Raw genomic sequence first — 14488 nt, forward strand, 5'->3', positions numbered from 1 at the left:
TGCTGTCCATGGCTAGCACATTCCTGTTATAATAGTTTGTTTGAGGTATGGTAGAATTTCTTGTTTAAAGTATTTTTTATTTATAAATATATTATAATTATATTTTTTAAAATTTATTTTTAATACTAACATATCAAAATAATTAAAAAATATTAAAAAATAATAATTTAAAACTAAAATATTTTAAAGACCGCCATCAGAATGAAATGTAAAACCATACCTTACAGTTGGAGGACCTTAGCATATATGCAAGGGGGCTGTGAAGTCAATGTCAATAATATTGCTAAACCAAAATGATTAAATAAAATCCACGTCTTTAAGCACGTATTCAATCCCAACTTGGTATACATCAAGCCATTTTATAATGATCATCATATCATTTAGAAATTAAAAGAAAATTAATCATCTTACCACTTTCTATATAAAGAATCTAGTGTACAGTTATTAAAATCTTGGTTAAGAAGTTCATCTGATTAAGTGGACAGGTTTTAAATTACCTAGATTGACCTGAGTTTACATTAAAAAATACAAAAAAAAATTACATTTAAGATTTTAACATTTTATATGAAAAGATATTAGAAATAATACATATGGATATATTTTTAGTATAAAATATAGTATAATTATCCTACATTAAAAAGTTAAAGAAATAATTTAGATTAATATAGACTATATAAAAAATATAGGATATAAAATATAATATAGTTTATCCTAAAAAAAATATGAGATATAAAATGTAGTATAACTATCCTATATCAAAAAGTTAATATATCCCACATTAATATTTTTAGGGTTTATTAAAAAAAAAAATCACGTTTCATCTAAGGTTATGTTGGATTACGTGGCTCACCTGGATTTTAAATTGACCGGACAAGTCTCTAGATTTAACCGGACTATTACATATTCAGATTTTTTTTATTTGAAACTCAATCAAGATTCCGGTTCAAAACACCGGCTAGATCGGTTTCATAATTATGTTCCATATATAGTAACAGAGGGCTAAGCCTCTTTCCTTGTGTCCTATCGTATGTCTCTCGGTGTTCATCATGACTAGCTGCCATGTATTACTCTTCCTAGCTCTCTTTGTTTTTTCAGCAAATGCAGATGGTGAGATTTTCTTTTTCATTTTTTCATTTTTTTCTTCTTTCAGTATTTACTCAATTCATCTAATTTCTAACTATTTCAAACTTCAAAAAACTCTAGTTAGCATTGATTGTGGAGCATCCGAGTCTTACACTGACGAAAATTCGATAACTTGGAGGGGAGACGATGACATCTTCCAAGACAGCTTCTCTGAAGTGGTGCAATCTAGCAACTCGGTATCACATGTAATGAGCACTCTTAGGGTGTTCACCTCTCGGAAAAAGAATTGTTACTTTGTCACAGTCGACAAGGGTCCACTTCTTGTTCGTGCCAGCTTCTACTATGGAAATTATGACAGAAAACTATCCCCTCCATCTTTTGATCTGCTTATTGATGGCAACCACTGGACAAAAGTCATTACCTCACTCGATCGACTTGTATATTATGAGGTAGTCTACGTTGTCCAAAGTGACGCGACTAGCATCTGCCTTGCCCAAACACAACCTAACCAGTTTCCATTTATATCCGCACTTGAGGTTAGGAGCTTGGATCCTAAAATGTATAACTATGTTGATCCGAAATATGCACTGTTTGTAAGGTCCAGGTTTGCTTATGGTGCAAGTGCGACTGTAAGGTACATAATGATCGATACTTTGGCCATCGTTGTTCTTGTGTTCTTTCCTTTCAGAGTCACATTTTATCGCGTAGTTCTTACAACTTGTGGATAATTATCAGGTATCCGGATGATGTTTATGATCGCATTTGGGTTCCAGAAAGCGGTGGTACTGGGGTAATTTCAGTGGCAAGCGAAGCAATATCCTATGAAGTTGATGTACCAGAAGAGCCTCCGGAAGCAGTCTTGCAGAATGCTATTACAACCTCAAGCTTGTCTCAAAGTTTAACTTATATCCCTGATTTTGCAGATAAAAAAACTGCAATCTACTTGAACTTGTATTTCTCAGAAGTCACCGATCTCGATACCACCCAGAAGAGATCGTTTAGGATTTACATCGATAACAATCCTATATCAAAGCCCATTATCCCACCTTATGGAAAAGTGACAGAGATGTTAATTAACTATACAGCTTCTTCAAACACCTCGTTTTCGTTGGTTTCCACCCTCGATTCTACACTTCCTCCACTTATCAATGCCATGGAAGTCTTTTCTGTTAGCGATCCTCTAGTAGCTGGAACCAACAGCAAAGATGGTATGCATTAATCTTTTTGACCCATTAACATAGCTGGTTTATTTGGATACAATTAATATTGGATTTATTTCTGAATATGCTGACAGATAACTTTTCATGTCTTTCAGTGGGAGGCTTAGTTGAGCTCCAAACGCAATTTAGTGTATTACAAGGATGGTATGGTGATCCATGTCTCCCTTCTCCATATACATGGGACTGGATTAGCTGTAGCAATGACGTTATACCTCACGTGACAGCATTGTAAATAATCTACTTCCCTTCCATCATCAGAAAGAATTTCAAAGTATACATTTTTTTCTTTACTTGTTTATAATATTTTTGAGTCTTTCAGGGACCTTAGTAGCTTTGGTCTTTCAGGGCAACTTCCGGATTTTAGTTCCATGGATTCCCTTGTGATAATGTGGGTGATATATCAATCATTAAGTAAACTGCTTATGAGTTGAACCATTTTCTGATATCTTCGTGTTCTAACACAATGCTAGCAATTTGTTTGCAATTGAATTTCAGCGATTTGCACAATAATAGTTTAAGTGGACCTATTCCAGATTTCCTTGGAGCCTTTCCTTACCTCAAAGAACTGTAAGATTCTCCCAGATGATCCCTTGTTAGTTGTTAAAATTAATGCTCTTGTAAGGATTCCTGGCATGGTTTCTGATAAGAGTGATTTGTAGGCAAAAATCGTGTGGTGCAAACATGAAACAAGATTTGCATTTTCGAAAAATAACGCAATAATCTTTCCTTTCCTTTTTCTTCAATCTAGGAATTTGGCTGATAATTCCTTCAGTGGACCGATACCTCCATCAATATCAAGTAATAAGATGTTGAAATTAGTGTGAGTGCCTATGCAAAAACAGTTTAGTTTTATCGAAATCTCTCATTAGTTCTCAAGGTGTAGTTTCTTAATTTGATGATTAATTCAAATGTTCTGATGTATCCTGGAACATTTTCAGGGTATCAGGAAATCCAGGCTTGTGTGTCTCCGGCAAGTCCTGTAAGCCAACAAGCACAGATGGCACTAAGAGTTCACCAACTCCCTCAAGCAGCAGCAAAAAGAGTAACAAGCTTCCAATAATACTTGGAACCACAATTCCAAGCTTCATAATTTTCTGGGCTATAGTGGCATTTATATTGCACCACAGGAGAAAAACAGCAGCCATAGCTGCAATCACCGCAGGTTAGCAAGCAGAAAACTATTTAAATTACAACATGATAAACGACATCTGAATTTCAATTCAAACTTCATGTTTCACTTTTAACATTTTCTTTTTCGGTTCGTCTAGGACAAGCTGCTGGCTCGGATATGCCTTCTCATGGTCAGGGATCACCCGGCAATGTGATGATGGGTAAAATGGGTGAAGCTGCCGCGAATGAGATCACGGTCAATATACACGGCCAAACAACCACAGGGACGACTGGTAGTTAATCACTCAGATCCACAGGAACATGGAAGCAACAATGACTGATGAGAAAAACACCTAACTAATTTATTTCCTCAAATATCCTTTCGGCATATCATTTCTCCAAGCATGCAGATGTTGTATCCAAGCTCCACGAAGTCAAAGATCATGTGTTAGGAAGCTGAGTGACATTATTTGAAAAATTTACCTGATTGTACCTTCAAATATACCTTATTTTCTTTGCAAACGGATTTCAACTGGGTAGGAGGTCGAAATCTCCGATGCGATAAATTTGCAAGTTGCCCTCTATTTTGAGTTATTTTGGGGAAACGTCAATTTAGTTCTTAACCTTTCAATTGAGTTTCAAAACAATAAATTAATCTTTTCAGTGATTGAATTGTTAAAAGAAATTGATGAAATGATCCGTAGAAAAAACCATTTAGCCGTACGATTCAAGGACCTTAGCAAGTGGGCAGTGAAGTCAATGTCAACATCGCAAAATGAGGCATGGATTCTGCTAGATCCACTCCCTTTAAGATTAATGGATTCCATCCCAGTTGAGGTAGAACATAGGCTTATTTGATAAATGATAATCATCCATTAAGCGGTATTAAGACTCGTAATCGACAGCAATTAAAAGAGAAAAGTTGTAAAGTAAAAACAAATGAGCTGAAACTTAGAGAGAAATATATATTCAAGGACCGTAACATGGATATATACATGAAATAGCTACATTTTGGGGCTGTTAAGTCACAATTGTAATCATAAGACTTGAGTTTAGCAAGTTATATATAGAAAATGTTATATTTTGATTTAATTAATAGTATAATTAAATGTATAAATAAATATATATTACATATAACATAAATTATATAAAGATGTTTGAATAATTATAAGAAGATTCATTATTATGTGTGAATTAGAAAAAAAATTCTATATATTTCTCCAATAATATTATGGATCGACAAATCCTTAACACTATAAAATGAGATTTGTGAAGGGTTATATTATCCAACAGAAACAGGTCCTTAGCCAGCAATAGAGCAAGAATCGAAATGTATGGAAATTAAGAATTTTGTCTTCTATCTGAACAGCTGTTTCTAAAGCCATATTAAGGTTAATGTTGAGTAGTAGTGCTATATTATTGAAATATAATTAGCCTACAAACCAACATCTAAAGAATGAATATAAATAATAAAAGGAATAAACAATCCTTGGACAATATCTTTTTGAAAATTAAAACATGATCATCCCAAAGATGCCTACAATGGCCGCAATCAACCCGTAGCATGTAGAAGCAATGTTGCCTGCTGCTCCGGATGGGGAGGTTTCAGTTGGGCCGGGAAAAGGTGATGTTGCTGGAGATGACAGTTGAGACAACACAGTTATGAAAAGTTTCTGGTTCCCAGATTCACAGTGTCCGGGCACACTGCAAATGTACCATTTCTTCCCAGGAGTTGAGAGTGGAATCACATCATTTCCTGTAGTCAAGGGCACAATATCATCAGCTGCCTTGCACTCTTCAAATCCAGTTCCATTAACGCTCAACACATTGTGTGCTCCTGGCGTATACTTGAAAACTGCACCAAGAAATCAAATTGTCAAGAAAAAATGTTGAATGCAGTCGTAGTAAAATATGAATGCAGTTTTTTTAAAGAGATCAGTTGAGCTACCTAGTTTGTCTCCCACGTAAAATGCTTTTCCCTGAGCCCAACTTTGATAATTAAAGCCTAGGGTCCAACCTTTCTGGTCACCAACCATATGTTCTGTTGCCAAGATTGAAGGAACAAAGACTGCAACAATGGCGATGATCATGAATATCCTACAAGACGCCATTACAGCTTTTTTTTTCTAGTTAAGCAATCTTCTCCCTCCTTTCTTCTTTGATTGACGTTGGTGGGATGTTTTTGTGATACGATTTGATTGTTGCAAAGTGTTCAAATATTGCAACCTTTATATAGACTGGGAAAAAATAGTGGGGTCTAAGTTTTGTGGCGAGCCCATGGCCCGGCAATGGCAGCAATTAAGGCAAGGACGGCAATGGCACGACGCAGTTCTTGAATTAGTAGGTTGGCAACAAGGACTCCCTTTTTTTTAATTGATGAATCCATCTTTCACGGTAAGTTACTTTGCTAGAGGCCATTCAGATTTTGTTTGCTACGCGAGACTTGTTCAACAAAAGAGACCGACATCATGCACTTCTTCCCTGCCAAATGTGGATACGAAGTTTATGATATTTTTGGCATTCTCGTAAGTTGGCCTGTATATGCTTTATTTGACTTTGGGCTTTGATGATCATTGCCATTGTTTAAAGACTTGTCGGTATTGGCTTCTTACAGGATGTTCAAGATAATTGCAATTGTCGTATTCCCTGTCCTTTCGGTTTTCAACTACCAGAAATAAATAGAGAATACTATTAATTTGCATGAAAATAGTGCACATCAAATTATTATTAAAAATTTTATCTGAATTTTATTATAAGTGTGTGTATACATAATTATTGTTATTTTTATATGAATAAATGGATAGATCAACATGAATAACAAAAATATCTCTATATAATATATTTATTGCTAACAAATTAACTAAACCAAATTTTTTAAACTAGTACTATAATTTGAGAATTGTTTTCCAGCAAAAGACAAAGATTATATATTTTTGAAATATGATTCATCCTACCCTTGAAAGAGGTTGTTAAAGACAAAGTTATTGGTAAATATCAATTTCATATTAATATTAATGATGATAAATAAATTATATATTGTTAGTAGTATGTCACTTAAACTTCAAAAGTATTATCAAAATATAAATGTTAATACTATAATTATATATTTCAATGAGTTGTTTGATAAAACTAGCAAAATTAAAATATATAAATCTCTAATGAATTTTTCCACTACAAGATTATAGAAAATTCTTTTATGAACAATCGTGTTTTAAAATTAATTGACTATATTGATAAATTAAACAATTAAGTTTTATCATGGATTATAAATTAAATGTTAACTTACTTAAAATGTGTTAATTATTGAAAACTACTTGTCTACTTCATATAGTATCTCTTGATTATTAGATATAGAACATGGTTTTTATATCTGCAATAATATATAGTGACTAAAGTAAAATAGAAGATGACCTGAAAACAAAGTAAATCTATGAGTTGATAATGACACAATAGTTTTGTATTAGTTATAAAAACTTATCATTTAACTTTGCAAAATGAAATGTAAAACCATACCTTACAGTTGGAGGACCTTAGCATATATGCAAGTCGGCTGTGAAGTCAATGTCAATAATATTGCTAAACCAAACTGATTATATAAAATCCACGTCTTTAAGCACGTATTCAATCCCTAGTTGGTATACATTAAGCCCATTTTATAATGATAATCATTTCCATTCAGAAATTAAAAGAAAAATAACACTTTGTATATAAAATCAAAATCTAGTTTTCATCTAGTTTTCATGTCATAATTATTAAACGCGATTCAAAAATTAACCTGATCAAGTGGCTAGGTCTCTTAGATCACATAAGTCGATCTTAATTATATATATATATATATTTAAGGTTTTAATATATTACAAAAAAAATATTAGAAATAATATATATATGGATGTATATTTTGCATAAAATATAGTATAGTTATTCCACATCAAAAAAAAGTTAAAGAAACAATCTTTATACATGTGGACTTTAAAAAAAAATATATGGGATATAAATATGAAGTATAATGTAGTTATTCTATAATGTTATGGCTCCTTGACAAGTAAGGATGAGAATTTCTATAATTAAATATGAAGTATATATATTGTCAACTCTTCGATTTCCTTGCTGTCCATGGCTAGCACATTCCTGTTATAATAGTTTGTTTGAGGTATGGTAGAATTTCTTGTTTAAAGTATTTTTTATTTATAAATATATTATAATTATATTTTTTAAAATTTATTTTTAATACTAACATATCAAAATAATTAAAAAATATTAAAAAATAATAATTTAAAACTAAAATATTTTAAAGAGCGCCAATAGAATGAAATGTAAAACCATACCTTACAGTTGGAGGACCTTAGCATATATGCAAGGGGGCTGTGAAGTCAATGTCAATAATATTGCTAAACCAAAATGATTAAATAAAATCCACGTCTTTAAGCACGTATTCAATCCCTAGTTGGTATACATTAAGCCCATTTTATAATGATAATCATTTCCATTCAGAAATTAAAAGAAAAATAACACTTTGTATATAAAATCAAAATCTAGTTTTCATCTAGTTTTCATGTCATAATTATTAAACGCGATTCAAAAATTAACCTGATCAAGTGGCTAGGTCTCTTAGATCACATAAGTCGATCTTAATTATATATATATATATATTTAAGGTTTTAATATATTACAAAAAAAATATTAGAAATAATATATATATGGATGTATATTTTGCATAAAATATAGTATAGTTATTCCACATCAAAAAAAAGTTAAAGAAACAATCTTTATACATGTGGACTTTAAAAAAAAATATATGGGATATAAATATGAAGTATAATGTAGTTATTCTATAATGTTATGGCTCCTTGACAAGTAAGGATGAGAATTTCTATAATTAAATATGAAGTATATATATTGTCAACTCTTCGATTTCCTTGCTGTCCATGGCTAGCACATTCCTGTTATAATAGTTTGTTTGAGGTATGGTAGAATTTCTTGTTTAAAGTATTTTTTATTTATAAATATATTATAATTATATTTTTTAAAATTTATTTTTAATACTAACATATCAAAATAATTAAAAAATATTAAAAAATAATAATTTAAAACTAAAATATTTTAAAGAGCGCCAATAGAATGAAATGTAAAACCATACCTTACAGTTGGAGGACCTTAGCATATATGCAAGGGGGCTGTGAAGTCAATGTCAATAATATTGCTAAACCAAAATGATTAAATAAAATCCACGTCTTTAAGCACGTATTCAATCCCTAGTTGGTATACATTAAGCCCATTTTATAATGATAATCATTTCCATTCAGAAATTAAAAGAAAAATAACACTTTGTATATAAAATCAAAATCTAGTTTTCATCTAGTTTTCATGTCATAATTATTAAACGCGATTCAAAAATTAACCTGATCAAGTGGCTAGGTCTCTTAGATCACATAAGTCGATCTTAATTATATATATATATATATTTAAGGTTTTAATATATTACAAAAAAAATATTAGAAATAATATATATATGGATGTATATTTTGCATAAAATATAGTATAGTTATTCCACATCAAAAAAAAGTTAAAGAAACAATCTTTATACATGTGGACTTTAAAAAAAAATATATGGGATATAAATATGAAGTATAATGTAGTTATTCTATAATGTTATGGCTCCTTGACAAGTAAGGATGAGAATTTCTATAATTAAATATGAAGTATATATATTGTCAACTCTTCGATTTCCTTGCTGTCCATGGCTAGCACATTCCTGTTATAATAGTTTGTTTGAGGTATGGTAGAATTTCTTGTTTAAAGTATTTTTTATTTATAAATATATTATAATTATATTTTTTAAAATTTATTTTTAATACTAACATATCAAAATAATTAAAAAATATTAAAAAATAATAATTTAAAACTAAAATATTTTAAAGAGCGCCAATAGAATGAAATGTAAAACCATACCTTACAGTTGGAGGACCTTAGCATATATGCAAGGGGGCTGTGAAGTCAATGTCAATAATATTGCTAAACCAAAATGATTAAATAAAATCCACGTCTTTAAGCACGTATTCAATCCCTAGTTGGTATACATTAAGCCCATTTTATAATGATAATCATTTCCATTCAGAAATTAAAAGAAAAATAACACTTTGTATATAAAATCAAAATCTAGTTTTCATCTAGTTTTCATGTCATAATTATTAAACGCGATTCAAAAATTAACCTGATCAAGTGGCTAGGTCTCTTAGATCACATAAGTCGATCTTAATTATATATATATATATATTTAAGGTTTTAATATATTACAAAAAAAATATTAGAAATAATATATATATGGATGTATATTTTGCATAAAATATAGTATAGTTATTCCACATCAAAAAAAAGTTAAAGAAACAATCTTTATACATGTGGACTTTAAAAAAAAATATATGGGATATAAATATGAAGTATAATGTAGTTATTCTATAATGTTATGGCTCCTTGACAAGTAAGGATGAGAATTTCTATAATTAAATATGAAGTATATATATTGTCAACTCTTCGATTTCCTTGCTGTCCATGGCTAGCACATTCCTGTTATAATAGTTTGTTTGAGGTATGGTAGAATTTCTTGTTTAAAGTATTTTTTATTTATAAATATATTATAATTATATTTTTTAAAATTTATTTTTAATACTAACATATCAAAATAATTAAAAAATATTAAAAAATAATAATTTAAAACTAAAATATTTTAAAGAGCGCCAATAGAATGAAATGTAAAACCATACCTTACAGTTGGAGGACCTTAGCATATATGCAAGGGGGCTGTGAAGTCAATGTCAATAATATTGCTAAACCAAAATGATTAAATAAAATCCACGTCTTTAAGCACGTATTCAATCCCTAGTTGGTATACATTAAGCCCATTTTATAATGATAATCATTTCCATTCAGAAATTAAAAGAAAAATAACACTTTGTATATAAAATCAAAATCTAGTTTTCATCTAGTTTTCATGTCATAATTATTAAACGCGATTCAAAAATTAACCTGATCAAGTGGCTAGGTCTCTTAGATCACATAAGTCGATCTTAATTATATATATATATATATTTAAGGTTTTAATATATTACAAAAAAAATATTAGAAATAATATATATATGGATGTATATTTTGCATAAAATATAGTATAGTTATTCCACATCAAAAAAAAGTTAAAGAAACAATCTTTATACATGTGGACTTTAAAAAAAAATATATGGGATATAAATATGAAGTATAATGTAGTTATTCTATAATGTTATGGCTCCTTGACAAGTAAGGATGAGAATTTCTATAATTAAATATGAAGTATATATATTGTCAACTCTTCGATTTCCTTGCTGTCCATGGCTAGCACATTCCTGTTATAATAGTTTGTTTGAGGTATGGTAGAATTTCTTGTTTAAAGTATTTTTTATTTATAAATATATTATAATTATATTTTTTAAAATTTATTTTTAATACTAACATATCAAAATAATTAAAAAATATTAAAAAATAATAATTTAAAACTAAAATATTTTAAAGAGCGCCAATAGAATGAAATGTAAAACCATACCTTACAGTTGGAGGACCTTAGCATATATGCAAGGGGGCTGTGAAGTCAATGTCAATAATATTGCTAAACCAAAATGATTAAATAAAATCCACGTCTTTAAGCACGTATTCAATCCCTAGTTGGTATACATTAAGCCCATTTTATAATGATAATCATTTCCATTCAGAAATTAAAAGAAAAATAACACTTTGTATATAAAATCAAAATCTAGTTTTCATCTAGTTTTCATGTCATAATTATTAAACGCGATTCAAAAATTAACCTGATCAAGTGGCTAGGTCTCTTAGATCACATAAGTCGATCTTAATTATATATATATATATATTTAAGGTTTTAATATATTACAAAAAAAATATTAGAAATAATATATATATGGATGTATATTTTGCATAAAATATAGTATAGTTATTCCACATCAAAAAAAAGTTAAAGAAACAATCTTTATACATGTGGACTTTAAAAAAAAATATATGGGATATAAATATGAAGTATAATGTAGTTATTCTATAATGTTATGGCTCCTTGACAAGTAAGGATGAGAATTTCTATAATTAAATATGAAGTATATATATTGTCAACTCTTCGATTTCCTTGCTGTCCATGGCTAGCACATTCCTGTTATAATAGTTTGTTTGAGGTATGGTAGAATTTCTTGTTTAAAGTATTTTTTATTTATAAATATATTATAATTATATTTTTTAAAATTTATTTTTAATACTAACATATCAAAATAATTAAAAAATATTAAAAAATAATAATTTAAAACTAAAATATTTTAAAGAGCGCCAATAGAATGAAATGTAAAACCATACCTTACAGTTGGAGGACCTTAGCATATATGCAAGGGGGCTGTGAAGTCAATGTCAATAATATTGCTAAACCAAAATGATTAAATAAAATCCACGTCTTTAAGCACGTATTCAATCCCTAGTTGGTATACATTAAGCCCATTTTATAATGATAATCATTTCCATTCAGAAATTAAAAGAAAAATAACACTTTGTATATAAAATCAAAATCTAGTTTTCATCTAGTTTTCATGTCATAATTATTAAACGCGATTCAAAAATTAACCTGATCAAGTGGCTAGGTCTCTTAGATCACATAAGTCGATCTTAATTATATATATATATATATTTAAGGTTTTAATATATTACAAAAAAAATATTAGAAATAATATATATATGGATGTATATTTTGCATAAAATATAGTATAGTTATTCCACATCAAAAAAAAGTTAAAGAAACAATCTTTATACATGTGGACTTTAAAAAAAAATATATGGGATATAAATATGAAGTATAATGTAGTTATTCTATAATGTTATGGCTCCTTGACAAGTAAGGATGAGAATTTCTATAATTAAATATGAAGTATATATATTGTCAACTCTTCGATTTCCTTGCTGTCCATGGCTAGCACATTCCTGTTATAATAGTTTGTTTGAGGTATGGTAGAATTTCTTGTTTAAAGTATTTTTTATTTATAAATATATTATAATTATATTTTTTAAAATTTATTTTTAATACTAACATATCAAAATAATTAAAAAATATTAAAAAATAATAATTTAAAACTAAAATATTTTAAAGAGCGCCAATAGAATGAAATGTAAAACCATACCTTACAGTTGGAGGACCTTAGCATATATGCAAGGGGGCTGTGAAGTCAATGTCAATAATATTGCTAAACCAAAATGATTAAATAAAATCCACGTCTTTAAGCACGTATTCAATCCCTAGTTGGTATACATTAAGCCCATTTTATAATGATAATCATTTCCATTCAGAAATTAAAAGAAAAATAACACTTTGTATATAAAATCAAAATCTAGTTTTCATCTAGTTTTCATGTCATAATTATTAAACGCGATTCAAAAATTAACCTGATCAAGTGGCTAGGTCTCTTAGATCACATAAGTCGATCTTAATTATATATATATATATATTTAAGGTTTTAATATATTACAAAAAAAATATTAGAAATAATATATATATGGATGTATATTTTGCATAAAATATAGTATAGTTATTCCACATCAAAAAAAAGTTAAAGAAACAATCTTTATACATGTGGACTTTAAAAAAAAATATATGGGATATAAATATGAAGTATAATGTAGTTATTCTATAATGTTATGGCTCCTTGACAAGTAAGGATGAGAATTTCTATAATTAAATATGAAGTATATATATTGTCAACTCTTCGATTTCCTTGCTGTCCATGGCTAGCACATTCCTGTTATAATAGTTTGTTTGAGGTATGGTAGAATTTCTTGTTTAAAGTATTTTTTATTTATAAATATATTATAATTATATTTTTTAAAATTTATTTTTAATACTAACATATCAAAATAATTAAAAAATATTAAAAAATAATAATTTAAAACTAAAATATTTTAAAGAGCGCCAATAGAATGAAATGTAAAACCATACCTTACAGTTGGAGGACCTTAGCATATATGCAAGGGGGCTGTGAAGTCAATGTCAATAATATTGCTAAACCAAAATGATTAAATAAAATCCACGTCTTTAAGCACGTATTCAATCCCTAGTTGGTATACATTAAGCCCATTTTATAATGATAATCATTTCCATTCAGAAATTAAAAGAAAAATAACACTTTGTATATAAAATCAAAATCTAGTTTTCATCTAGTTTTCATGTCATAATTATTAAACGCGATTCAACATGTTGATACTAGATTTTTATAATTTTTATTTTATTAATATAGTATTTTTTTAGAAACATCTTAGTTGTTTTCTTATTTAGTTACGAATGGATTAAAACTTATTTTTTTTTTTTTAGATTAACATGGGTGTCCGGGCCAGCTTGCGCGCACCACGACTAATCCCACGGACCCTGAAGTTAACGACTATGTAAGCCTCCAGTGGCCATCATATGAGCAACCAAGGACTCGAACTTGAGATCATAGAGAGAGCAAATTCCTTGATCCCAAGTCTTTACCACTTGACCACCACCTAGATGGTTTGAATTAAAACTTATTATTATAGGATAATGTTGTTTTTTTTAATGATAATAATAATGTTTATTATGGATTTAGTATTTATACAGATAATTTGTATATAGTTAATTTAGAAATTTTCATTTTCAATAGTTGATGAAATTGACAGTACACTAAAATTTAGAAATCACACTAAATGAAACAATTCCCTCATTTATAGTTACAAGATGGCAGGGAATTGATGTTGCATTTAAATTAAAGTAGAGGGTGTGTTATAAAGATAAAGTTAATTTTATAGTTTTGATTTAATTTCATATTATTATAAAGATAAAATTAATTTTATAGTTTTTGGCGCTTCACGACGTCGGGCGACGGCTCCACTCCTTCTTTTTTTTTTAAACAAAAGGAATTTAATTTTTTATTTGATTGGGGGAAATAAAGATTTTATTGGAGTCGCCATCTAGTAATTTGAGGGAACTAGAAATCCAAAATTAGACACTGGTCCCAGAGATTCGGGTACTGGGTTAGTTATGATTA

The 14488-nt window shown here is 28.8% G+C and overlaps 2 protein-coding genes across 2 annotated transcripts; one reads left to right on the forward strand and one right to left on the reverse strand.

Moving 5' to 3' along the window:
• The first annotated feature begins 1046 nt into the window (after positions 1-1046).
• LOC105118001 (probable LRR receptor-like serine/threonine-protein kinase At1g05700) lies at positions 1047-3739 on the forward strand. The gene is made up of 10 exons (XM_011015840.1): positions 1047-1107; positions 1204-1717; positions 1819-2291; positions 2399-2531; positions 2623-2691; positions 2799-2870; positions 3052-3123; positions 3242-3465; positions 3572-3663; positions 3706-3739. Exons 1-10 carry the CDS (start codon positions 1047-1049, stop codon positions 3712-3714), a joined length of 1719 nt encoding a protein of 572 aa, XP_011014142.1. The 3' UTR covers positions 3715-3739.
• Positions 3740-4924: 1185 nt separating this feature from the next.
• Positions 4925-5542, reverse strand: LOC105117999 (mavicyanin-like). The gene is made up of 2 exons (XM_011015839.1): positions 5362-5542; positions 4925-5268 (listed from the first exon to the last, which is right to left on the reverse strand). The coding sequence occupies exons 1-2, from the start codon at positions 5522-5524 to the stop codon at positions 4925-4927; spliced, it is 507 nt and encodes a 168-aa protein (XP_011014141.1). The 5' UTR covers positions 5525-5542.
• Between the last annotated feature and the right edge of the window lie 8946 nt (positions 5543-14488).

Source organism: Populus euphratica, unplaced genomic scaffold (assembly GCF_000495115.2).
Source record: "Populus euphratica unplaced genomic scaffold, PopEup_1.0 scaffold1671.1, whole genome shotgun sequence".
NCBI lineage: Eukaryota > Viridiplantae > Streptophyta > Magnoliopsida > Malpighiales > Salicaceae > Populus > Populus euphratica.